Below are 27,676 nucleotides of genomic sequence, written 5' to 3' on the forward strand. Positions count from 1 at the left end.
ACAGAAGGGCAATATGCCAGGATCAGTGAAGGAAAGGAGCACAGGTTTTTTATACAACTGAGCTTTCAGTTAAAATACTATAATTTAAATTACTTGATCAAAGACGAACACACAGTACATATACATTTAACATGTCTTATACTATGGCTGGTTTCATATCCGAAGAGTTATGAAAAACACAAAATACTATTTTAAGTTCTAATTACATACATACATGCATACACAGATACATTCATACATTTCTGAATCCTGTTTAATCCACTTCTGCATCGTGGGCTAGTGAACAGCACAGTACACAGTATGTCTTCAATGCACATTACGTTATTTTAGTGCCATATTTTCACAGCAGGTAAAAAATCATATAAAGTCAAAAAAAGAAGATACAGAATAACTGAGTGATCCATAATAATGAATATAAAATATTTCTTACTAGTGATAACAATGTTCAAATAGTGTACTGTCCAAAAGACAGACAGACATACAGATAGATAGATAGACAGATAGATAGAACTTTATTTGTCCACAGGGGAAAATGTGGCTTTTTACATAATCTCTTTAAATAAATAAATATACACACACAGACTTTGGTCTGAACACACATTAGAGATGCTTTAAAATGGAGTGCTCTCAGTACTGAAGCCTTAAAAATGCTTACATGTAGCAATATTGATAAACTACAGTACATTCAGCAGCGGGACGCTTTGACTGCTGGCTTTGAAGGGGTAACAGTACTGATTGTCTAAAGGAATAAACATCTTGCTGCCATTAAATTATACTGTGTATATCACCCAGTACAAGCTATTCATCCTTAAGTGTCTTGCATTCATATACTGTATGTATACACACCACATACGCATTTTTTTTTTATTTTCACTATACAATGTTCTTCAGATCACTACTTTGGTATGCAATGCTCACTACTAACAACACTGCAGAAACATAATGGCACATCTAAATATTAATTTGATATGATACCAGAAGCATTGATTTACAGATTAGATTTAAAAAAGCAAAACTGGAACCGATTTATGTTGGTTTTGAAAGCTAACCTTATGTGTACTGCTTTATAATGGTGGTAATCCAAGAGTTTTATGCTCAACTATTGACTGTCTTCTAAACCCAACTCCCTCAAAGGAATGCCTCCTAAAAACTACTAGTGAATCTTCTGAGGCTTTTGCAATATTTTTTAAAAACAAAATAAATGATATTAGAAATAATATAGAACACCCCCCATATTTAATCCGAATGAATCCCAGCATTCCATTTCAAAGGAGTTAAATTCTTTCACTACCCGAACTACGAAATATAATTTCTTAGCTGTGAACAGAGGCCATACATCTGTTCTTATTTAGTTAGACTTGAGTGCAGTATTTGACACCATAGACCAAAGTATTCTTATAAATCGCCTTAGACAATGGATGGGCCTCTCTGGCAGCATCTTGAATTGGTTTCAGTCTTAACAGGTAGAAAAATATTTGTTAGTTGTAGTGATTATACTGCGGTGACTCATGATATTGTACATGGAGTAGCACAAGGATCTATACTGGGTCCGCTGCTCCTTTCAATCTACATGCTTCCATTATGTCAGATTACCTCAAAGCACAAGGTGAGCTATAACAGCTATGCAGCTGACACACAGCTATATTTATCAATAGCACCCAATGACCCTGACACTCTTGGCTCTCTGATCCAATGTCTTGGCAGTATTTCCAATTGGAGAAGTAGTAACTTTCTCAAACTAAATAATGAGAAAAACTACATTATAGTGATTGGCAAACATTGATATAGTGAGGGTATTAGAAATAATCTTTGGCTTAAAAGTCAAGACAGAGGTAAAAATTTAGGGATAATTGTTAATTCTGACCTGAGCATTAAATCACATATTAACCAAATCACTAGATCTGTATTTTTTCACTTAAGGAATATAGCAAAAGGTAGACCCCTAATTAATTTACAAGATGGTGGAAAAATTAGTTCACACCTTTGTTTTTAGTCAACTAGATTACTGTAATACACTCCTAATGGGACTACCTAAGAAAGACATCAATCGGTTGCAAATTAGTGCAGAATGCAGCAGCCAGGATCTTAACTAAGAAGTTTTAGATCATCACACTGATTATCCAAATCATTCAGAATTGACTTTAAAATACTACTAACAGTTTTACAAAGACTTAAATCTGACTCTATCCTATATTTTGGAATGCCTGCCCCCCTACACTCCAAGTAATAACCTTAAATCTTCAAATGGAGGTCTGCTTATAATTCCAAGAGCATAACTTAAAAAGTGGTGAGGCAGCCTTTTGCTGTTATGCACCCAAAATCTGGAATACCTTACCAATAGAAATTTGCCAGATTAGTACTGCGGATCATTTTCAAATACTACTAAAACCCCATTATTTTAATATGGCTTTTTTGTACATACATTTTAGTTAGTTCCATGCTCATATAGTCTATCAGGAATACATCATATTCTTCAGGGATCTGCAATCAGTTCTAATCTCTACTGTTCTCTGCTATCTTTTACGGTTCTTCTGTGGTGGTGATCTGTGCCACCACCACCTGATCAAGACACCATGCAGCCCACTGCATTGATGGACTGAAGGCAGGTGTCAGAGCTGTCCAAAAGTCCAATACCATTAATTACTATCATCACACAGCCTGAAAACAAAGAGGACTGATTTACAAACATTTATGTTAGGTAGAATGCCCAGTGTGAGCTAGGCTGTGCTTTTGGCCTTGGAATCTCTGTAGCTTTTATTTTTTCTACGGCCTAGCTGTAGTTTTTCTTTTGTTTTTTCTGTAGTCCCAGCCATCTGACTTTACCTTTTGACTTTGTTACTTATTCCTTAATATTATTGCCTAATCTTATTCATTTTTCATTTAACTTTCTTTTTGTAGTCTTGTAAAGCACTTTGAGCTAACTGCCTATAAGAAAATGTGAGATATATGTTTTATTTGAGATATATATATTTCTTTTCTTTCTCTCTACAAGTAATGTGTCTGACATAAGGCAGTACTTTTCCAAATCTCTTTGCATAAGCTCTTGTCGTCTCATGACACGTGAAAGTGTCTCTGAGACAATCACGTCTCGTGTCTGTCCAAGATTTTTTTTTATAATATATATATAAGAGAGAGAGAGAGAGAGATATAGATAGATAAAGATATATATATATATCCTCTTTAATAAAATCCCTGTGTGTGCGTCCATGTGTCCGTGTGTGTGTGTGTCTTCTGGTGAAGTGCGCATGCGAGGGGCACGGTGAGATGCTTCAAAGGCCGCCCGACGCGTCACACAAGACAGAGAGGGCGGGACCTATAAAATATCATGCGGCCAATCCAATCAGAGTTCGGTAAATGAGGTAACACCTAAAACATAACGCACGAAAAATCCAATCAGGTACCGAGATGCGGAGACCAGCTTCCCCAAAGAGGTGGGATTAGTGTTTGTTGCTGTGCAAGTGTTCACTCGGAGGATGTCAGATTTGCGATTAACAAACTTGGCCCGGTTTTCGCGCACATAAAATCCGTTGCTGGGGAGACGCCATACATACAATAATCAGCTGCACGCCAGCACAGATTAAAATACTCGCTGGAGAGACGTATTACTGTGAGAGAAAATTAAAGGCACACAATACAGTGACGCATATTAGAGCCACATACAAGCCAGTATTACTGTAACAGAAAATAGGCGGTCCTTTGCCATTTAATATAGACTGTTCCTACTAATGTTTATGCACTACTATTCTAGCGCCCGTTATTGTAACGGGCTTAATGTCTAGTATATATATCTATATATATAAAATCCCTATGTGCGTCCAGGTGTCCGTGTGTGGGTGTCTTCTGGTGAAGTGCGCATGCGCGGGGCACAGTGCTATGCGCGATATTACTGTCAGAGAAAGTTAGAGGCGTTTTACGGAAATACAACCCAGTATTACTGTGAGAGGAAATTAAAGGTACACAATACAGTGACGCATATTACAGCCACATACAAGCCAGTATTACTGTCAGAGGAGATTAAAGGCATATTACCGACGTGCACGCCTGTATTACCGCCAGAGAAAATTAAAGGTATATTACGGACGTACGGATGTACAAGCCAGCGGACGTACAAGACGGTATCCTTCAGTAAGGGCGTGCACAGGCATCCTTCAATAAGGGCGCGCACAAAAAGGCGAGCCTCAAAAGGACGACCTCAATTGGGCGCAGCGAATAACGGCGCGCGTAAATAAAGATCTGCACCTGTTGCTCTTCACATATTCCAGAGCCATTTGAACTAAATTATCTACGCGCCCTTATTGAATAGAGCCGTACAAGACAGTATTACTGTCACAGAAAATTAAAGATACACAATACACGGCGGCAGCCCACGAAGAACGGTCAGCTCAGCAAGTAAACATCAACAAAAGAAAGGCTGAAAGAAAGAAAAATACGACCAACAAAAAGAATGAGGTCACAGTCCCTTGCCATTTAATATACGTGTAGACTGTTCCTACTAATGTTTATGCACTACTGTTCTAGCGCCCGTTATTGTAACGGGCTAAATGACTAGTATATATATATATATATATATATATATATATAGATAGATAGATAGATAGATAGATAGATAGATAGATATAGATATGTCGTTATTGTTGTTGTTTATATTTTTAAAAATTACATAAATACAGAAAAACAATCCCATCATAGAAAACTAAACTTTTTGTCTTGAAACTCACAGAGTAAAGAATATAGATCATTTGCATATTCATTAGCGAATCCAAACAGGGCCCACATGAGGGCATGTATGAGCATGACTCTTCCCTGCAATGGATTAGCAGGCTAGGCTTGGTTTCTGCCTAACATCCCAAGCTGAGCTACAGTAATTGTGACCTGAAATTAACAAAGTAAGTTAGACAGCGAAAGAAGGGATGGATGGATAAAAGAAAATTCCTGGTAAATAGGTCTAAGCATAGTCCACAAATGGAAAATAAAATACACACACAGACGTATAGATACGTACACACACACAATTTACCCTCAGAGGTTTTCCCTTCCATTTTGCTTTATCTGTACAGTACACATCACACTTTACTTATATTGTCACAATCAATTTGAAAACACAACAAACTACCCATTTTCTAACCTACTTTTTAGAGGGTGCAATATATAAGAAATAACCATATATGCTCTTCTCATGTCCATTTGACCTTGGTGGTGTCTTCGCAATTTGGATTTGTCTTACTTCCTAAATATATCCATGTTAAACTAACTGGTGCCTCTAACTTGGACGGGTACCAATATGAATGTCTTTGTGCAAAAGTTTAAATGTTTTACAGAACCAGGATCCCATCTACAGTTAAGTTACTAACTTGAATCCATAACAACTTCTGTTAAAAACAAAAAAAGGCTAAGAAAACAGATGCATCCATATGTAAACAATGTGTGTGCACATCTTGGGGACTTTATATACATTAGAATGCATTTATGTATGAACTCTAGCTTATAACAAATAAAAATCAATGAATTATATTTTAGCTTGCAAATTTCATCTGAAAAATGTACTTTGCTCAACAATCCCAGAATAGAGCACCCCTACTTCTTACCATTTAAAACAAGACAAAATAAAAGTCAGATAAAAACAAAATCCAGATAACAGGGGCAGGCTGTATTCTAACTGTTATTAACACACCATATTTTAAGGTACAATTATTGTTAGAGCACTTCTGGTACTTAACAGTGAGTGAATCCTGTCCTAAATTGAAAACACAGCTAAAGAACAAAAAAAATCTTAATTTCATTTTTTTTTTATTGCAAACGGGGCACAGCATTAAAATAATACAAAAATAAGTGCTAGAAAAAACAGATACATAAGACAATAAACACAGTTTAACTCTACCCTAGGAACATATGCAACCAGTACACTGAAATTTTTTTTTTCCTTTATTTTGCCTTATACAATTTCTTGTATTAGGAATTTGTTAGTTTTCGCATACCCCTTGGGGTCAAGGGTCCAGGATAGTAGGATCTCTTTTGGCAGTGACAGGGATTCGAACCGACAACCTTCTGGATACCAGCACAGATCCTTAGCCTCAGAGCCACCACTCCGCCCCTAATTCATAGCTGGTCTCTTCGTGACATTCCAACAAAAAATTTTGTACATATCAAATGCACTGAATGTACAAATATGAGAGAAGAAAAATATACTATGGACAAAAACAACAATACTTAATGCAAAACGTATTATTGACATGCCTGATGCTAAATGACAGGAGATAAATAATCAGGGTGCCCCAGCTCATTTAAACATGTACTGCATGAAGATTAAAGCTGCTTTTAAACCATCCGGTTCAAGTTTTAAAATTTCAGACTATTAACCAAACTACAGCAGTGTTTGGACTCCATGCCAGGCATGTTTGTTATTTCTTTATTATAGTACTGGTTTTGTGTGCAGAAGTGATAATCATCTTATGTGGCTGTGTTTTCACACATGGAACTAGAAACTGCAATATTTGAAGTGTCAATGTAATAAAAATAAATATAAATATAAATATAAAGAAAGGCTTAAATGTGAAGTAAAAAAATATAAAAGTGTATTCCACCACTAAAAGACATGTTGCGGGACAGAAAAAACTGGACAGCACGTGTAACTTGTGTGATAAATTACAAGCTGAAATTTGTTTTTTTATTTAAGTTGCAGGAGCATCTGTTTGCTTACATTAAAGCAAACTGGTTCAGATCCCACTCTCCCTGAATTAGAAAAAAAAAATTATATCAATTAGCAGAGTAAACAGAGAAGCTTTTAACAATTAAATACATAAGTGACACAAAGGCTATCGTCAGCCCCAATTTTCTGTAAGCACTTTCTGGTAGTTTTTATTGTTGTTTTTTGTAAAGAACTACTATGTATTTGGTAACAATATGAAGGCACTGATTCAAATAAGCACTGCACTTTTTATTGCATCATGATATTATGAATTTTATACTATGAGCAATGCACAGCTCCTTCAGACTGCATATTCTGTTCTGTATTACAAAGGATAAAAAGTGTAATATGTATGCCAAGTTGATTTAATACTGGATAGCTGCATTCACAAGGAACAGTATTTTTTTTTTAAATTGTCTGTCATTAATCTAAAGGATGAACTCTACAGCATATAGGATAACCTAAAAATAAAATCACACAAGACAAATACTTGGTATTGTTTTCTAGTATTTGTTCATCTAAATTTTGCAGTATTCTCAGCATAAAATCCATCACAGCTTTAACACAAGCATTAATGAAAAAAACAGATGCGAGTACCCTCTCATGAGCAAAGCCTGCAACAAATGCAGACTTCTCATAAACTGAACATGCAAAATAATATGGAGGCAGCACTGGAACCATCACATATATAAAAAAAAAAGTATAAAATGATTTTTTTTTCAGCAACGAAAAAGTAAATACTAAATATTCCTAACATCAAATTTCTTTATACTGCTCAGTGGCTGAAGGAAACACTCTATCTTTGGAAACAAGGAAAAACAACCCGAAAGAAATACAGAATTGTGTCTTTAATTTCTAGAATAGTTCTGACAAGTACTTGTCTGACACAGGTTAAAACATTTATATATATGCACATGGTTATACGTGAAATATTAAAAAGCTTTGACATTTATAGTAAATGATACTTTCAGAGGCAACAAAATGCTTAAATGGTTTTACTTAGTAGTCCATTCAATGTACTTTTTAAAAAATGCTTTCCGAACATATGAGAAAACGACATCTGTTTAGTTTTATGTATTTATTTCTTAAAGAAGCAAAAAACAAAACTCCATACATTTTTGGCCTTCGGACCCATATAAAGGCTAAACATTAATACCCAGCCATAAATTCTGTAATTGTAAAATATTCAAGAGACAAATATTCTATATTAATGACCAACATGAATTTAAAAAAAAAATTGCCAAAATATATAAAATGAAATAATGTACAGGAGCATAGAAGGACTACCGTATTCAGCTTGGTAACTCAACATTCTAACAACATCAGAGTCAGCATTCTGAGTAATGAGGTGGTGGGGGATGGTTCTTGGGGAAAGAAAACACCACATACAAAAATCAACCTGCTGTTCACAACAGTTAGAAAAGAAATCCCTGACTATTGCTTGTATTCATCACTCTTGCCAGGAAGAATTGATTTGCACAATTTTTTGGTATCACTTATGAAGATTTGCAAACACAATTCACGCTCCACAAAAAGCCAGATTTCATATAACAGTGTACCTGGTGCCACCATTTTTGCGATATCATGTCATTTCAATCATTTCTGTTTTGGAGCTTATCCCACCTACTCAATCACCAGTACACAGGCTGACACCAACCAAAAGACAGAAAGGAATGGGATGCTTCAATAAGAAAAGTGTGCAAAAAAATAATTAAACACAATATCAAGTAAATGAAAAGTGTGTTAAGCATCACACCACCGTGGCACTGTTTCTCTATCTGTAGGACACACTGCAGTATTTCTTGACACTCATTCAACCCCAACATGCATCTGCCATCCCAGAGATTGATGGTTGGGTTTGGCAATACCAAAGGTTTTATGTCAAAATAGATATATTGTATGCCAAAGTTTCAAGTGTGTAGCTTGAAAAACAAGGCAGTCAACAACAAAAAAGGGTAAGGATAAACTTTAATAATTTCACTTTCAGTTCGATGATCGACTTTGTGGTCGTGTCGTCGGACTTGCGGCCACATGTCTTGGACACTCGGGTGAAGAGAGGGGCGGAGCTGTCAACTGATCACCACCTGGTGGTGAGTTGGCTTCGATGGTGGGGGAGGATGCCGGTCAGGCGTGGTAGGCCCAAACGTGTTGTGAGGGTCTGCTGGGAACGTCTGGCAGAGCCCCCTGTCAGAAGTAGCTTCAACTCCCACCTCCGGCAGAACTTCGACCACATCCCGAGGGAGGTGGGGGACATTGAGTCCGAATGGGCCATGTTCCGTGCCTCTATTGTTGAGGCAGCTGACCGGAGCTGTGGCCGTAAGGTGGTCGGTGCCTGTCGTGGCGGCAATCCCCGAACCCGTTGGTGGACACCGACGGTGAAGGATGCCGTCAAGCTGAAGAAGGAGTCCTACCGGTAGCTTTTGTCCTGTGGGACCCTGGAGGCAGCTGATAGGTACCGGCAGGCCAAGCGAAATGCGGCTTTGGTGGTTGCTGAGGCAAAAACTCGGGCGTGGAAGGAGTTTGGGGAGGCCATGGAGAACGACTTTCGGACGGCTTCGAGGAGATTCTGGTCCACCATCCGGCGTCTCAGGAAGGGGAAGCAGTGCAGTGTCAACACTGTATATGGTGGGGATGGTGCGCTGCTGACCTCGACTCGGGACGTTGTGGGTCGGTGGGGGGAGTACTTCGAAGACCTCCTCAATCCCATTAACATGCCTTCCAATGAGGAAGCAGAGCCTGGGGACTCAGAGGTGGGCTCCCCCATCTCTGGGACTGAGGTCACCGAGGTGGTCAAAAAACTCCTTGGTGGCAGGGCCCCGGGGGTGGATGAGATATGCCCGGAGTTCCTCAAGGCTCTGGATGTTGTAGGACTGTCTTGGTTGGCACGCCTCTGCAACATCGCATGGACATCAGGGACAGTGCCTCTGGATTGGCAGACCGGGGTGGTGGTCCCCCTCTTTAAGAAAAGGGATCGGAGGGTGTGTTCCAACTACAGAGGGATCACACTCCTCAGCCTCCCTGGAAAAGTCTATTTAGGGGTCCTGGAGAGGAGGGTCCGTCGGATAGTCGAGCCTCAGATTCAGGAGGAACAGTGTGGTTTTCGTCCTGGTTGCGGAACAGTGGACCAGCTCTATATCCTTAGCAGGGTCCTGGAGGGTGCATGGGATTTTGCCCAACCAGTCTACATGTGTTTTGTGGACTTGGAAAAGGCATTCGACCATGTTCCTCGGGGAATCCTGTGGGGGGTACTCCGAGAGTATGGGGTACCGGCCCCCTTGATAAGGGCTGTTCGGTCCCTGTACGATCATTGCCAGAGCCTGGTTCGCATTGCCGGCAGTAAGTCGAACCCGTTTCCAGTGAGAGTTGGACTCCGCCAGGGCTGCCCTTTGTCACCGATTCTGTTCATAACTTTTATGGACAGAATTTCTAGGCGCAGCCAGGGCGTTGAGGGGGTCCGGTTTGGTGGGCTCAGGATTGGGTCACTGCTTTTTGCAGATGATGTTGTCCTGTTTGCTTCATCAGGCCGTGATCTTCAGCTCTCTCTGGATCGGTTCGCAGCCGAGTGTGAAGCGGCTGGGATGAGAATCAGCACCTCCAAATCCGAGACCATGGTCCTCAGCCGGAAAAGGGTGGAGTGCCCTCTCAGGGTTGGGAGCGAGATCCTGCCCCAAGTGGAGGAGTTCAAGTATCTTGGGATCTTGTTCACGAGTGAGGGAAGAATGGAGCGTGAGATCGACAGGCGGATCGGTGCGGCATCCGCAGTAATGCGGGCGTTGCATCGGTCTGTCGTGGTGAAAAAGGAGCTGAGCCACAAGGCGAAGCTCTCAATTTACCAGTCAATCTATGTTCCTACCCTCACCTATGGTCATGAGCTATGGGTAGTGACCGAAAGAACGAGATCGCGAATACAAGCGGCTGAAATGAGTTTCCTCCGCAGGGTGTCTGGGCTTTCCCTTAAAGATAGGTTGAGAAGCTCAGTCATCCGGGAGGGGCTCAGAGTAGAGCCGCTGCTCCTCCGCATTGAGAAGAGTCAGATGAGGTGGCTCGGGCATCTGATCAGGATGCCTCCTGGACGCCTCCCTGGTGAGGTGTTCCGGGCTCGTCTAACCGGGAGGAGGCCCCGGGGAAGACTCAGGACACGTTGGAGGGACTATGTCTCCCGGCTGGCCTGGGAACGCCTCGGGATTCTCCCGGAAGAGCTAGAAGAAGTGGCTGGGGAGAGGGACGTCTGGGCATCTCTGCTCAAGCTGCTGCCCCCGCGACCCGATCTCGGATAAGCGGGAGACAATGGATGGATGGATGGATGAATTTCACTTTCTCTTACTGCAACTTGTAACCTTTTACAGTTTTGAGTGAAATCACCCATTGGTTAAAGAACACAGGCTATCTCGCACAACCAGAGTTGGAAACATCACTTTGCACACATACAGAATCACATTTTTGTGAAGGGCTTTGTTTAAAACGGTCACAATTATTTCATTTTCACATGCATGTTTCAAGTAAGAGTGAACACATTATAGTAAGAAGGTCTTGGGCTGTGTGGTATGGTCAAAAATTTATATCATGATATAATTAAAAATTATCCAGTATTGACATTTCTGTTGGCCCAATTTTATAGGTTAACAGTGTATAGATCTACTGTTATGTTTCTTTTCATGAGGACCATTTTAATCAGCTAAAGTAATAATAATAGCACATTTTATTTATAAAGCACATTTCTGTTGCTCAAAGCACTGCGCAGAAAATTGGAATAAACAACGGGGAAAAGCAAAAAAAAAAGCTATATTAATGATGAAACATTATTTGTATGAAACTAAATGTTTCTAATTCCATTGCTTTGTAACTCTGCAGATATGCAGCATTTCCACATACATGGATCAAAAGAGGGCGGCACGGTGGCGCAGTGGGTAGCGCTGCTGCCTCGCAGTTGGGAGACCAGGGGATGCTTCCCGGGTCCTCCCTGCATGGAGTTTGCATGTTCTCCCCGTGTCTGCGTGGGTTTCCTCCGGGCGCTCCGGTTTCCTCCCACAGTCCAAAGACATGCAGGTTAGGTGGATTGGCGATTCTAAATTGGCCCTAGTGTGTGCTTGGTGTGTGGGTGTGTTTGTGTGTGTCCTGCGGTGGGTTGGCACCCTGCCCAGGATTGATTCCTGCCTTGTGCCCTGTGTTGGCTGGGATTGTCTCCAGCAGACCCCCGTGACCCTGTGTTCGGATTCAGCGGGTTGGAACATGGATGGATGGATGAATGGATCAAAAGATATAAAAATAATACTTATTGTTGCCTAGTCATAACCTTACGCACACTTAAAGATTTCTCCTACTTTTTTAATTAAAAAAAAAAAAAAAAAAAGTATTAACAAAAAAATTAACTTCAGACAGTGAAAGGTGGTAGCAAGAGGGAGGGTCCTCTTTAAACTCCACTGATGCAATCATAAACAGTTTCAGAGGCTTATGGTTATGTGCTGTACGAAAGTAAAACGCCCACTCCCCACCATACACTTGTCTTTTGTGACAAGTAACAAATGTTTTCAACTGTGGAAAGAAAATAAAAGATATACAAAAGGTTCTACTGGTTGACAACATTCTACCAGTGTCTCATTTCTAACAATATATAGCACACACCTAAGCAGTTCACGCTTTACCAGTACTACTAGTACTCTGTGAGAAAAAAAAGAAATCTTTATAGGTATAAAAAAAAGCAACTAGCTGTGGTACCCATCTATGATGGGATGAAATAAGTAATCAATATAAAGCGCAGTGTTAACATTTGTGGTGCACCATCTATTGGAATATAATTTGTAATGCATGTAAAGCATGTAGTAATAAAATGCATTTCATGTGTCTATCCAAAAAATGGTGCATTATAAATATCTGATGCATCACAAACATTAGCACTGCTTTTACAAAACGCACACCAAATGGTATGTAACGGAGACATAGCAACTGGACAGGAGCTTGTCCTTTTATTAAGGTGGATAAAAGTATAACCATTATGCAGTACCTAAAATTTGTAACATACATTCAAATATAGCCAAATATATACTTAATTTTAATATGAATAAAGATTATTTCTTGCCTACTTTTGGCAGCCCTAATGTAGATACATTTTAATATCATGTTACAAGTATATTATTTAAAAAGATATACTGCACTTTGCCCAAGATCATGTGAGAAAACTACAATGTTGCAGGCAGGTAAGGGCAAGTTCCTTCCTCAACTTTTTGTTGTGTATAAGGCAGAGATAAATTTAACTGAAGTTGCATGGCCCTAGGCCTTTAGAAAAAGACATTAGTAGTACTCAGGACTGGAATGCCCACTTGTAAAATCCGAAAAAGGCAAGATGAATTACCAACCTACATTATTTTAACAGTACACTGTGGACATCCATTGTATGAAGGATGTGTGATGGCAGAATAAGGGGCCAGAAGAAGATCTGCTCAAGCATAACTATGTACAAACATAGCTTTAAAAAGAGAAAGACAGACACAACACACGCGACACACAACCAAAAACAAGACAAATTTGTCTGCCATAATGTAACAGAATAGAACTTATTACCACAAATGTATATGGCAGTGCACGGTTGCCTAGTCATAATGAACAGAAAAGTTAATAGGTAAAAAAGGGTTTAACAAGATTTTATGAAAATGTATTGTTTAGGCTTATAGAGATTTGTAAAATTGATGACAGCTATATATTGGCAACAATTTATTGAGACTTGGCTTGAACCAATGACAAAATGGGTAATGAAACCATCCCATACTGCACCGAGTTGTTTCCTGTTCTTACTTAGCTGTGTTGGTTTACTCAAGAAAATGGCATTAGGTTAAGTGCCCCAGTGAACAAACATCTATAAAGAGTTATGGCCAGCAATAACCCGGTGCTCTCATTCAAGAAAGGTGCGTGCCTGGATAATGTGCATTCTCAAAGTGGCAAGGTGGATTCATAGAGGCAAATCCATCTCTCCACAACACATTTACCACTATTTTCCTCAAGTATTGGAAGGGTTTCTTTATACATACACATTTATATTTCTTTTGTTTTTCCAATTGGATCACAGGCAGATAAAGTGACTTGGTAATGGTCACCCTGTAGCAGGATTTGAACCCACAACCCAAGTGTTTTAAGGCCAAAGCCTTAACCACTACGCCACACTGCCTTTTTCATACCTATTTATTGCCTTTCATTTTATATTTGCTGATAATGAGCACTAAGGATAGAAATGGAAATTGAGGAAGTTCTCAAAGTGGTGAAAGAAAAAAGGAGAAGTCCAACTGAAATGATCAAAAGGAAGAGGGGGGCAGAGGTGGGGCTTGGCCATTGCGGAGGGTTCCACACTATGGCTTCTATTATTTGCAAAATGCATCGCTCTACTCTATTTTTTACTACGCTTTTCGGTGCGCCTCCTAAGGCCTGCTAGTACTGCCTTCTATCTGCACGTTCTCTCCATTCTTGAACTGGTAGTTTAATTTCCAGAATGGCGCTAGTTTTACTTAATATGAATTTCATGTGAATTTATCCTTGGGATTAATAAAGTGTCTATCAATCTATCTATCTATACAGCTCAACAAATCCTTACGTTACTTGTGCGAACAGAAAGCGACTTGATCACACTATACAAAATAGAGATTGAGGAACTGGAAAGGTCAAAAGATAACAATAAGGCACATTGTACAAAAATATACCGTGTGGCAGAAAAACCGCAGGAGAGAAATTGATAGGAGGCAAGGCAGACTGTATTATTATGAACAAGATTTTGGCTGCCCCGTGGCTACGCACTATTCCCAGGTGGCCAATGTCAGCGAGTACGCTAACAAAATGCAGCGTAATGCTGAGAAGCCTCAACTCGAACAACAGGATGGAGCAGCCGCACGACACAACGCCAAAGAGCAGACTATCCCCCAGCAGAGACCAAATCCACCCACCCCGACGCGTATACGGACGTACGGCAGAAGACATCGCAACCCAAGGTAAATAAGAGCCGCCCTCTGTCCCTGTGATTTTTTGGCCCCGCCTCCGCACTGCGTTTAACCATTTCTTTAACAACAAGCAGCTCAAATGAGCAGTTTTTAAAGGGGGAATCTTGTCGACTCTGGTTATTTTTAAATCACGTAAAAATAGGATCGACTAACTTAAATGTCCATGTACCTATATAAATGCTATTTTATACCTCAAAGAAACAAAAAATGCACGAGACTCACTGGTCCCTTTAAGTAATAATTCCCCCACCTCTTTTAAACCGTTTGTTGCTAACCAACTAAGGGGAGGCTCCGTCCTGTGTCCACATAGATTAACTGTGGGGGCTGGGGGACTTTTCTATTAAATCACAACCAACCTCATAAGCTCTTAAAGTGGCAGTGTGTCCACTAGAAAGGTGTCAGCTCAGTCACGCGGTGCATTTCTGCTGTTTAAACAAGTGGGCCGCTCAAGATTCTGACAGCTGTCTTTCAACCTACGTGTTTTATTACATGACTCAACTAAACAGCCGATTTATTTACTTAAGAGCCAGTTGTCCTTGGCGTCTCCGGCTAGAGCTGATCTTCGGAAGACCTCCATGTGGCACGATCATATTTCATCACGATTACATATATATTATATATATATATATATATATATATATATATATATATATATATATATATATATATTGCTATCGCGTCATGAGTGCTCTCGTAAAGGCCTGCGGTTTCAGGTTCCGAGATCTCGAGTTGTTCTCGCGTCAAAGCTTCCGCACACGACACTTCACGTCACTCCCGACTGCTCCAATGAAATGGTCAGCCCCTCGGAGTTCCTGTGTGCATCGCAGGACTACTGTACGCGCAGTAACACCGTGCCCCTTGTTAATACTTTTGCCCTGAATCGATCCGCGTCATTCAATTCATGTCAGCGAATCGATTCGTTCATTTCCTGCACTTTTTGCCTTGTGTTTAACTGTGCTAATAGATTCGTTGATGCTGCGAATCAACCTTAAGCCTGGTATAAGAAAAAAGTCTAGATAATCATTATACCGCCGCTGTTGATTTATCTGTTGGTTAAGACCTGCTTGTTCCGCTAAAATCTAGGCAGATATTATTAATAGACTACAAGAAGCGCATTCAGGCCGACCGAGAATGACGTCTGGTCAGGCTACACTGTTACAATAAGTCAGGTAGCCTCGAGCCTTTTAAAAACCCCGTACTAGCAGTATGAAAAGCACAGCCCCCGCGAGAGTTCGATCACACACTCTCGTTTAGCTCTGACAAGGGGTATTACTTTATGATAATTAATGCACTTTACACGAAAGGAGGCGCGGTCATGTTATAGGGGTTAAAAATGCTAATTATTTAGTCGCTTGCCGTTAAAAGCATAAAATTGACAAAACATTTTAAAATAAAGTAATCCTCTATTACTCCTCAGAGCTCTGAATGTCTACTTTGACAAGCGTGCAAAAAATAATACATTTCTACCGTTTAGCATTCAATCCAAAACACTGAAGCTCAACTGTGCCTTCAAGGAAGAAACAATTAAAGATTTAATACCAAAACCTCCCGAATAATGCATTGCGCATTCGGGGCCTTTCCAATGTGTTGGCTTATATGACTGCTTAAAAAAGACAAAAAAAAATCTGACAACCATAACGAGTGCCGAGGCTTAGAACCCCCACCGTAATCCACTTCTCTGGGAGGGGGCGTGTCGTGTGTGTGTGTATTCTAGGTTGAAACACCACCCCTTTCCGAATGGGATGAGCTTCGAGTTCCCCTCATTATGTTAAACAAAAATAGTTCGAGCGATCGAGAAAATAGAAGGCATCCAAAAGAACGATCGGATCAGAGGAGCAATATATGAGTGAACGGCTTTACATTGAGCCGGGTGGCCTGTTTTTTTTAACCTTTCGTTTGTGAACGGCCCATTCGGCTTCAAGTGTGCGGCAATCTATAGCGAAAGGAAGCGGGGAGGGACAAGGAAGACAGACACACACACACACGCATCGACACATGCCAACAGGAGTAATGCACGATGCCATACCGGAATCGGAGTACCTCCTCTATTTAAAATAGAAAATGATTAGACCCTCACTCCGGCCCCTCTCTCTCTCGTTATCTCATTTTGTAACCCAACACGCTTGCTTGTTCTTTTACACTCCACCGGAAACAGTGTAACACATATTCAATTGTGCGAGAGGATGACACGCCAGCTTCCTAAAACAACAACTGCCGAAGATAAGGGGGGGGGCGGGGGGGTAAGGAATGCGACATTAAAGAGAATCCGCGCCAGGTTCTCCTTGCATGCCAACTCCGCTACCCGGCGGAGGAGATGCCCAGTCTAAGGCGTACGGAAGCTACCTTTGTCTCAATAACTAGGAAAGGTGACAACCCCCCAATCCCACCACACCACACCACTTCGCCTCTCAATCACTCGCGTGCGTGCCATTCCCTACCACACTAGCGTACAACGTTCCACTATTATTGTTATTTAAACACGCCCCCGGTCGCTTTCAAAACGAGCAGGATTTACCTGCTAGGGAGATTCCACCCAGTTGAGAGCGTAGCCCACACACACACACACACACACCCCTCCCTTTCGTGACGTGAAGTTGACAAAAGTTTCACTCCGATCTCATTTTCCATGCCCGACAACGTTAAGGAGGCGCTACGCGTTGCCATAGGGTGCAGAAAGACAACCATCTCCCCTCTTTATTCGTTGCTCCACAAAGAGATGACAACCACAACAATAACAAAACTTTCCGTCGGCGAGTAAAGCAAACGAAACGCAGCTTGCCGGCTAATGACGGCATCTATTTTTGGAACTCTTTAAATCGCCATTCTCTCGTCCCATCCACTCACCACCATCACCATCTCCCCAACACCATCCCAAAGCGGGACCCGATGCTTACCGCTATGAGGGTGCTGGTTCTCTGCTCGGCCGTGGCTGCCGACTCGGGGTCCAGCTGTTTGCTGGGCTGTTTGTTGTTGGCCGTCTTCTTGGCTCTCTGCTCAAGGCTCTTCTGATAGAGGCTGACGGTCTCCCTGCGCTCGATCTCCAGCTGCTCCGCCTGGGCTTGCTTGTACCTGTTCTCACAGTTGACATGGTGTCTCCGACAGCCTTCAATCCGTTGCCTTAGCCTTTCCACTACGGTGCTGTGCTTAGGAATGTTCACATTGTTACTGTTATTGTTACTCGAGTTGATACCGCTGCTTATGTTATTATTGTTGATGCAAATGTTACTGCCGTTTGCAGCAGCGGGGGTTGCAAAATCCCCCATCCTACAGTCTGTGCACACTATTTTGGAAGAACTTTCTTTAGCCTCTTGTATTAAAAAATGTTTAACCAGTGGGGTGGGAAATGAGGGTCAAGGGGGCGGGGGTGGAAGGGGGGAAAGAGACAATAAAATCAAAACCACCAAGAACAAGCGGTTAGGTGCTTGTCTGCCTGCACGGAGCCATGCGATGCCAAGCCAGAAGAGTAACACGAGTGTAGCGGCGCTCCGTGCGCACTCCCGGCGCGGGCTTCACTTTAACTCCACAAGAGATCCGGATGTCGCGAGCGCTCATCACTCACTCACGCACAGCAGAGCCAGCGTCGTTCGCTCGCTCGCCGCCGTCGCCGCTTTATTGTGTTTTCCTTTAAGAAAAAGTTTTGCTGTTTACAGCGCCAAGGTTCCCAAGTAGTTTTGTAAACTTGCATCTCATTAGCGTCGAGGTAAAATCCCCCCGGTGGGAAGCGGCTGCTGCAAATCGTGCCCTTTGGACGAGTAACTAAAGCGAAGTCCCGCGAACGCCGAGCTAGTGCTGCTACTGCTGCTTCGCTCGCGGCTGCTGCCACCATCACAATGATCAAGTGCTCTCCTCCTCCTCCATGCCAGCGGAGTGATATCAGGACAAGAGCTCAGTTAAAAGCGACGAGAGGCTGTACGCAGCGCCGCGGTCGCGTGCAAAACCCGGCGCGGGCGAGCCGAGGGGCCGGATTGGAGTCGGCACGCGAACCGCGCGCTCATCTCCCCTTGGAGCGCTTGGCTCTCCTTTACCTGCAGTCATGGCTCAACTTCACGCTCGCATCTTTGCTCGTGTCAGCTTAATTAAAATCGAACTGTGTATTTTTTGACAATATGGCACGATTCACGGAATTGGCGTTGTTCTCCCTGTCCCATATTTAGGGGTAGGACAAGCCCAAACGGCAATGGGCACCACTTTTGACTCTGAGAAGGACAAGCCACATTGTCGCTTGCAGAAATTCACCATCATTTAACGTCTCGGCTAAGTTGCCCAGATTCTTCCGCGAATACCGTTTTATCCTGGGCAACTGCTATGCATGACATTTTTAGAGATAATGGCACGAGGATGGCAGGCCGGGGAGTCGCCTAACAGCCGTCCAGGGCGTCCACCGACGTAAAGAAGACCACCTTATCCAGGTATAGAGGAACAGGTAGCTGGTGAATTTCATAAAGACCAAAGAAATGATATTTAAGTTTATGAGGCAGAAATCTGCACGTCAACCCAGCATTGTTCTGGAGGAAGAGGTAGATTAGAGTTAGTGACTGAATATAGTCATTTAGGAACTATCCTAGATAATATTCTTAATTGGACTATTAATGTAGAAAAAATACCATAATCTAAATTAGTGCTGGGCGGTATGACCAAAATTCAATATTACGGTATTTTTCAAAATTATACCGGTTTCATGGTATTCAACTGTATTTGTTTTCCCCATATATGAGTGGATGTTAACCACATTTTCCACTGCAATTACTGCAGTAGACTGGTTAAGAATAACCTATTCCACCATCATGAGAATTGTACATTATACAAAAAAACATTTTAATATGCACACAAGTATTAATACAGGTTTGCATGGCCTCATAAAGTGATAGTTTTCAAGGGGGTGACACCAATGAAGAGAAGGAATCACATTGCATGACAGTTGCAGTCAAAATATAGAACCTTTTTATTGAACAAATTTTGCAAACAACTTAAACTATAATTTTGACAACATATTTTCAAACATCCAAAGAGGCATTTAGACTTAGTAAAATATCCAGAGGTGCTTGTCAAAAGTTGTATTACACTGAACATGTCTTAGAAAAGGAATAAATAGTAAATATTTTTTGTAAACCAACTACACTTTCTGTTAACATATATTAACAGTCTCTGTCCACTGACATGTTAGCTACATGGATTGTAATGGCGTTAGTTATCTCGATCCACCGCTTGCTTTTTTGTCGTAGGCAGTACCTCTAGCAAACGCTTCAACAAGTGACGTCTGACTCGAGTGTCCTCTAGCTTTTTCAGTTTTACCTGAGGACGTGGAAGATGCCAATCTTAGTTCCATACATTCATGGTACACCAAAGCATGTTTGCGGCTAAGGTAGTGCAGCAAATTGCTCATGTTGCCGCCTCCGGCGACAACTTTAGCTCAACATCATTTGCAGTAAGTAGTTATTTGGTTCACATCTGACCTTTTAAAACCAAAGTATCTCCAGACAACAGACACAGCTCCTTTTTTCGGCAAAAGTTCTTCTGTGTCATCATGTTCAACTTTATAGTCTGCTACAGCTTAAGTTTCTGAATGTTCTGTCCATTTTCACCGCTCAATACCTCCACTAACGCATGATATCCATTGCATGCATGTTTAGCGGTGTAGCAGTGGAAAAGGTCCCCCCTTAAACAGTTTCCCGCTGCGCCATGTTCCAAATGTTGTTTAGGCTATTTAAACCGGTATTGCGGTATAAGAAAATTCCATATCATAACAAAAATAAAAAACAGTTTTCGGTATGAACTGGTATACCTCCCAGCACTACTCTAAATGTGATCAGCCCTTATTTTCCTCCATAAATTCAAAAATATTAAAAAAAAGAGAAGAACCTCCTGTTGTTCTTCTATCATAGTTAGATCCAGTCTGTCATCACTTTTAGCTTCATTGCCTGGTTTAGTAGTCTGACAAACCAAAATTTTAAAAAGCTCCAGCAGATTATTAAACATGCAGCTGAAGTTATTGGGGCTGATGTAGACGATTTGATAAGTGTATGTCAGAGGGCAATGGAGAAAAAATAGGAACTCATCTCAAGTGATGACAGACTCTCATTACACACAGAACATAACTTAAGTAAATTAGGGAGGATAGTCTTTTTAAAGACCCCCACAAACCACATCAGAAATCACTCTGTTCCTAGTGCTGTATGCCTTTTTAATAATGAATATCTGAGATAATAAAACATTTCTAGAAGTGTAAAGTTTTTCATATATATCATGTAACCCTTTTAGGTAAAAAAGCATTATCATACTGCCAGAAGTAGTTAGCAAATAATCTGTTTTCAAATTATGTAAATACTTTACAATTTCTAATTTTACCAATTCGTTGTCTTTATTTATTAGTTTATTTTGTTTCTGTTATTTGTTGCAATTGAAAAGGCAAATTTCATGGTTTCTTGTGTAAACACGACTAAATAAAAACCTTGAACCTGTAGAGTTGGCTTTAAATAGGGCACTAATCTGTAATACGATATACCTATGTAAGGCTCAAACTGGACAACAGAGCCACCAGTTAAACTAACATGTCTGTCCTCTGCACTTGGGAGCAAATACAAATACAAACAGTGGAAGAGAGTAAAAATGCCATCCAGATGGTGATTCAACTGGGGTTCAAATTCAGAATTCTGAACTTCAAAGGCAGGGATGCTTAAATCTGTCAAAGGCATCCAAACTGATCCCCCCGTCTCAGTTTTCATGGGAGCCCATGTGATGCAGTTACCATATTTTCTCAAAGAATTTCCTTCCTCCTCTTGTTTTAGGCAGTGTGGTCTATGCCAAGCAGCTGGGCTTGAAACCAGACTGTTGTGGTTCATAGCACTCTTCCGGCATGCTGGGTTCTGCTGGAGTCAGTCAGTTAGTTAATTCAAGGTATGAACATTAGTAGAATGGTGCATTTTTAATGTAAAGCGCATTTGGATTGTGATCACTATGAACTTGAAATGTTCAGGAGAAAGAAGGTAGACTTGCCTTAAATTGTCTCTGTTATTTCATAATCTGAAGAGGAAAAAAATGGAGTAGTAGAGGTGAGTCCTGAACTAGCAGATCACCTTATTATCATGGAAAAATAAGATTGACAAGTGCAGTCTTCTACAAAAATCCATTAAGTATATCTTACAGTCACACGCACTATATAGAAAAAGTAATTACGCTATTGCAATCTCTTAAAAAAGACTGGATTATCAGAATAACATTTCCCAAACTTAAATAATGTAAATTTAATTCATTTGTTCAAATATCCCTTCTGTAACTCTTACCATCTCAAAACTGGAACATATTAAGCTAGCACCTATTTCTGTAGGTAGCGATTGTGAATGTTTTGGAAGAAATATGAGATTAACGGGTCACATATTAATTTAGGGGTAATATAGTTATTGCGCATAAATTGTTTTGGTAGGCTTTCCACATTAACAGTATAGAATCTATTTTAGAAGTAGCATAAAAGGTTAATAAATATAATCTAAGCTTGTTCAAGAATATCAAGAAACCAGATAAAAGTCAAGTGAACAACAAGGAACAAGAAAGTTCTAGGTGGTGCTTTGAAGAAGTGGCTAACTGTCATGTACCCAGTAAGAACAGGCAGCTGTCACATAACACAGAAACTGCATAAAAGAATAAGAGTTGAACTCAAAAAGTACTGGAAAGCATTGTAAAGGACAAGAATGTAGTGAAATGAGACTTTTATTTTGGGTATGTATTTGGGTGTGTACGCTAATGAACCAATCAGAGGAAATGTCACATGTAATATAAGCATAAATTCAGCTGTACTATTCAAACTCAATTGTCTCTAAATAGGACTCTCTGTGTTTGCCCTTTGATCATTCTTTCACTGGCTGCTGTAAAGGAGTGTATCCCACTTCATGAAGAGAAATTAAAAACAAATGAACAAGTTTCCCCCTGCCTGGTTCTTGACTCCAAGGGGTCCTAGTTGAGGACATAACTTCTTTCCTTAATATGTTCCCTTTTTAATTTCTTCCTCAATGTCTATTAAATGGCATCCTTATTCATACTCATCCGAACCAGGAGGCTGTTTGGAGTGGGTAGTTCTCTTAACATCACGCCTAAATACCCGGCAACACTACTAAGTTTAAACCTTTAGAATACCTAAGATCTTCTGACTCAAGTTTTCTTAAGATTCTACAATGATTCTACATGTCTCGGAAAACACTCAAGTTTGTTCATGCCAAATTTGTTCACAAGACCCCATTCAGCCTTATTTTCACTTCTTTCCTGAATGAAAACCTATTGTTTTACTTTTGCATGTTTGTCTGCCAACAATTACATACATTTGTTTTTGAAAATGGATGGACACCCCTTAAATTACTTTTTTTAAAACTAGGGGGCTTTGCCCCCTGCTCACTTCGCTTGCCAACCCCTGTGTTTGGTTTTCCGGATACACACTTTTAAGATTTTTTTTTTCTTTGAATCGTTGCTATTTCATTAGTTTCTCTTTTATTTCAGAACTTCTGTAAAAACAATATTTGGAATCTTTTGTGTCCCAATATGCTGAATCTTTTAAATGAGGTCAGTGAGACATGTGTTTAATGACTTTGTACCATAATTCAGGGTAGGTTTCTCTGTTTAGAATTTCAGCACAGACAAAGCGATCTACATCATCAGCAGTTAATAATTTTTTTTGCAAAGTAACCAATAAATGCATTTGAGGTAAACCACATTTTTGAAATTCTCTGACTTAAACTTCAAAGCCTTACAATATTCATATACTTCTGAAATATCACCTGTGTCCATATATTCGATCTCTAATCACCTTTTCGTTATTTTTCCCAGTAATTTCTCTTTTTTTGCGCTAATGCGATGTTTACTTTCTTTTTTTGACACTTGTTTTTTTCTGCTTTCATATTCTGTATCTTGTTCTGCATGTGTTTCGCGCCTACATTTTTTTTTTAATCTTTTGAATTCCAGTTTTCATTATCTCTAATGGGCGGCACGGTGGCGCAGTGGTAGCGCTGCTGCCTTGCAGTTAGGAGACCTGGGTTCGCTTCCCGGGTCCTCCCTGTGTGGAGTTTGCATGTTCTCCCCATGTCTGCGTGGGTTTCCTCTGGGCGCTCTGGTTTCCTCCCACAGTCCAAAGACATGCAGGTTAGTTGGATTGGCGATTCTAAATTGTCCCTAGTGTGTGTTTGTGTGTGTCCTGCGGTGGGTTGGCACCCTGCCCAGGATTGGTTCCTGCCTTGTGCACTGTGTTGGCTGGGATTGGCTCCTGTGACCCTGTGTTCGGATTCAGCGGGTTGGAAAATGGATGGATTATCTCTAACCTGCTCGGCGTGTGTTTGTCCTCCTTGTTTTTTAACCTCTTTATGACGTTTTACTTTGTTTGCTACTCTGTTTTTTATTTCTGACCTTGCTTTGTCCTGCTTTTTTTTCAGTGACACTTGGTCCGTTGTGATTGTTTTCCATTTTTCGAGTAATAATTTCCATTTGTTTGCGCTACTGCAATCTTTACTTTCTTTTTTTTTATACTTTCTAATTTTCCTACTTTCATATTCTGTATCTTTCTCCACATGTGTATTGCGCCAACGTTTTTTTTTTTGAGCCTTTCGAATTCCACTGCTTTCATAATCTCTAACCTGCTGTGTATGTGTATAGCGCCGTTTGTGAACGTCTTTATGAAGTTCTACTTTGTCGTTTACTCTGTCTTTTAATTCTGAGCCCGATTGGACATGCTTTGCTTCAATTCCACTTGTTACGGGCTGATAATTACTTTACTTATTTTCTGAATATGCACCTAGATTATTTTTTCTTTTTTGCGCTTTTTTCTCTCCAACACTTTTGAGTCTCTTTTCTCCATGCTGCTTTCTTCTTCGCTTAGTCGTCGATGTTTCATTTATAACGTATTGTCCTTATACGCTTTATATGCGCTGAGACACTGGATCTATGTGTGCTCAAATCCTTCACATGACTGAATGTTTTGCTGCCTGTTGTCTTATTTGATATTGATTGTAATAGGGCGTGTCTTGCAAGAATCTCATGTTCTACGTCATCGCGAGACGGTCCTGGGTCAATCTCTTGACACAATGTCTCATGTTTAAGGTCCCCGCGAGACGCTCCGTGGCCATTTTCTTTCGTCTCGCGGGTCTTTTAAGTGTCTTCCATGATCTTAACGTGAAGATCACGTCTCAACGCCCTAGTGTTTCTCGCCAGGATTTTTTTTTTATAATAGATTATATCCAGCTTCACATTTTACTTGACAATCTGATTGGTAAAATATAGAATCTATCTTTTAACTAACAGAGTACAAATTGTAAGTGTTAATGGTAGCCTTAATACACCCATGGGGACACATCAAGGTTGCTGTCTGCAACTTCTTTTGTTTATCTTATACACAGATGACTGCAACAGTTCACAAAGGGAATGACATGTCTTGAGGTTTGCAGAAGACCCTGTCTTTGTGGTTCTTCTACAGGATAGGGAGAACTTGTTGTTGATGAGTTTATTAAATGGAGTGATCATTCCTTTTTACAGTTGGGGATCTCTAAGACCACGGATATGGTTGTGGATCTTAGGGGCTCCCCTCTTCCCACTATATCAACATGAATTGAACGAGAGACAGTGCACATGAAAAAGCAGTACAAAAAGCTAGGGACAATTATTGATAAACTTTGATCTTAATACAGAACAAATATGAAAGAAGTGGCATGCACAGCTCTTCTTTCTTAGGAAACTCAAATGTTTTAAAGTGGATAAAACCAAAATTATCCACCTGTTACTTTTTGTTTTCTATGTTAATTTGGAAACCTCAGCAGTAACAATATGAATTATCTTAACAACTAAGGGGCTTTGCCCCCTGCTTGCTTCGCTTGCCAACCCCCACCCCTCCCCCCGCCAGTGCTACGTGCCATTGTGAAAAGGGCAGCTGAACGCACCCCAAGGAGACGCAGCCGCTCCTCCGAAACCACTCTGAAACAGTTATACATTGGGAAACAAATACATTTTTTTTTTACCTCCTCTTTGCTCGATCAGCTGCTGGCTTGCTGCTGCTGCCGTGCCACGCCGCGTGATCTGTATTTCGTGCGGCACTTCGAACTTTTAAAAGCCTGTACAGCAGCTGTCCTTTTGTCTCACTGCTTTGTCTCTCTTCTCCCCCAGACATCCTCAAACACTATTCGATCTCTTTTCTCTGTTCCGTTATTTCACCGAGTAATATTTTCTGTTTGTTTGCGCTAATGCAATCTTTACTCTCGTTTGTTTTGAGACTTTAGAATTTTCCTACTTCCATTATCTCTAACCTGCTCTGCATGTGTATCACGGGACTTACCGTCTTGCGGGACGTGAAAGTGTCTCTCTGTCTCTCTGTCTCTCTTCAAAAGATCACATCTCATCACAGGAAAAAAGTCTTGTATCATCAATATTGTTAAAATTACCAGTAAAGTTATTGGTTTGCAATGAATCTATGTCACTGAGCTGTATTACAAACAGGTTACAAAGAGGGCGACTCATTTCTGTCAGACAATAGCCATTCTCTTTTCCCTAAATTTCAGCTGTTAACATCAGGCTGAATATTTAGGTAAGGGGCAACAGATTTAAGATCTATTTTATTCCTAGAGCTATAAGAATTTTGAATTATGTTACTTGTATTAATGCTTATAAATTTTGAATCATTACTTTGTATACGGTTAAAGATAAATTATCTTTCTTTGCACTAATCTTGACTGTGTGTACTTACGATAACACTGGTTGTCAGTTGTTGTGTCTTGGCTTATTTTCTTGTATCTGTGCAACAGTACCTCATGTTTCATACTTTCCTGTTACAAACAAATTTCCTTTTAGGATAATAAAAGTCCACCTAAGTTAACCTTAACATAATCTAACCATTAATAAATTTAGGAGTCTTGGGGATGGAGTAGAGTAGGAATAATCTGTGGACAGAGCAGCAACCCATCACATGCTCCATTTACATCCAAAGGGCCAAATTAGACTTGCTAGGTAACAAAACATGCAGTCTTTAAAATGGAGTAAAACCAACATAGACAGTGATCAGGTGCAGGATTCAAACACAGAACACTGGAATGATGGAGCAACAGTACTATTATACCACCATGACATCCTTATAAAATGATGATCTTTATTATCTTCTGTTGACCCTTCTGTCTATCAATTTTTATCATTACTGCCTTATAATTTTACTTGATCCCAGGATAGTTGCATTATAGTGTATAATTTAATTATCTTATCGGAACCTGTAGTTTGGCTTTATTTTGTATTATTAGCAGGTTATGTACAAAATTTTTAAAATTCAAAAAATCATGTTAATCAGTTTTCTGGTTAGTTCGATCATCCATTTCAAAGTTGCTGCTCATCTAATTATATGCAAAATGCATAGCCCATTAACAGACACCACTGTAATGGATCTTCCAAGGAACCACCCTCAGTTAAAGGCAAAAATATTAAGACCCAAACCAAAAATAGCTTATATTCCCAAATAATCACACTTGAAATGAGATGCTAAACAGTTAATGAATTATTAATACAAAATTAGATAACGAGAAACAAAAAGGAAAACTACTAAAGAAAACTAGAAAAAGCAGAACAAAAATCCAGAAAAAACAACCTAAAAATTTGTGATAACTCCCTAAAATCTAATGAACATTAAATTAAAGCAGAGAGAAAAATAAATACTTCTAAAGTAAAGGAAAAACACTAAATTTCAAGTAAATCAAGTAAGGTCACAAACCCTAAGGTCTAGGAAAATAATAATAATGCATCTTATTTATAGGGCACTTTACATTAGCAGTAAATCTCAAAGGCTACATAAAAAGTTTAAAAAAAGGCAAAGCAAGATAAAAACAGAGATAAACAGAGAAAACTAGAACAAAAAATAAAATCAGAAAACTAAGTAGAAACCAGAAGAAAAGGACCCCAAAAAATGAAACCATAAACATAGAGCAAAAATTCAGATACGTCTGATACCTGAAAAGGGACACAAGGGAAAGTCTAGACCATCACTTGTTGGGAAAATCCTTTCTTCTAT

At 40.2% G+C, this 27,676-nt stretch overlaps 1 protein-coding gene across 1 annotated transcript in view; it reads right to left on the minus strand.

Annotated features, from left to right (window-relative positions):
* Positions 1–18,551, minus strand: part of maml3 (mastermind-like transcriptional coactivator 3) — a 338,548-nt gene extending 319,997 nt beyond the window's left edge. The window contains exon 1 of the mRNA XM_028801708.2: positions 17,559–18,551. Within this exon, the coding sequence (XP_028657541.2) occupies positions 17,559–17,927 (369 nt within the window). The 5' untranslated portion in view covers positions 17,928–18,551. The remainder of the gene's footprint in view (positions 1–17,558) is intronic.
* Positions 18,552–27,676: the final 9,125 nt, after the last annotated feature.

This window comes from Erpetoichthys calabaricus, chromosome 5 (assembly GCF_900747795.2).
Source record: "Erpetoichthys calabaricus chromosome 5, fErpCal1.3, whole genome shotgun sequence".
Lineage (NCBI taxonomy): Eukaryota > Metazoa > Chordata > Cladistia > Polypteriformes > Polypteridae > Erpetoichthys > Erpetoichthys calabaricus.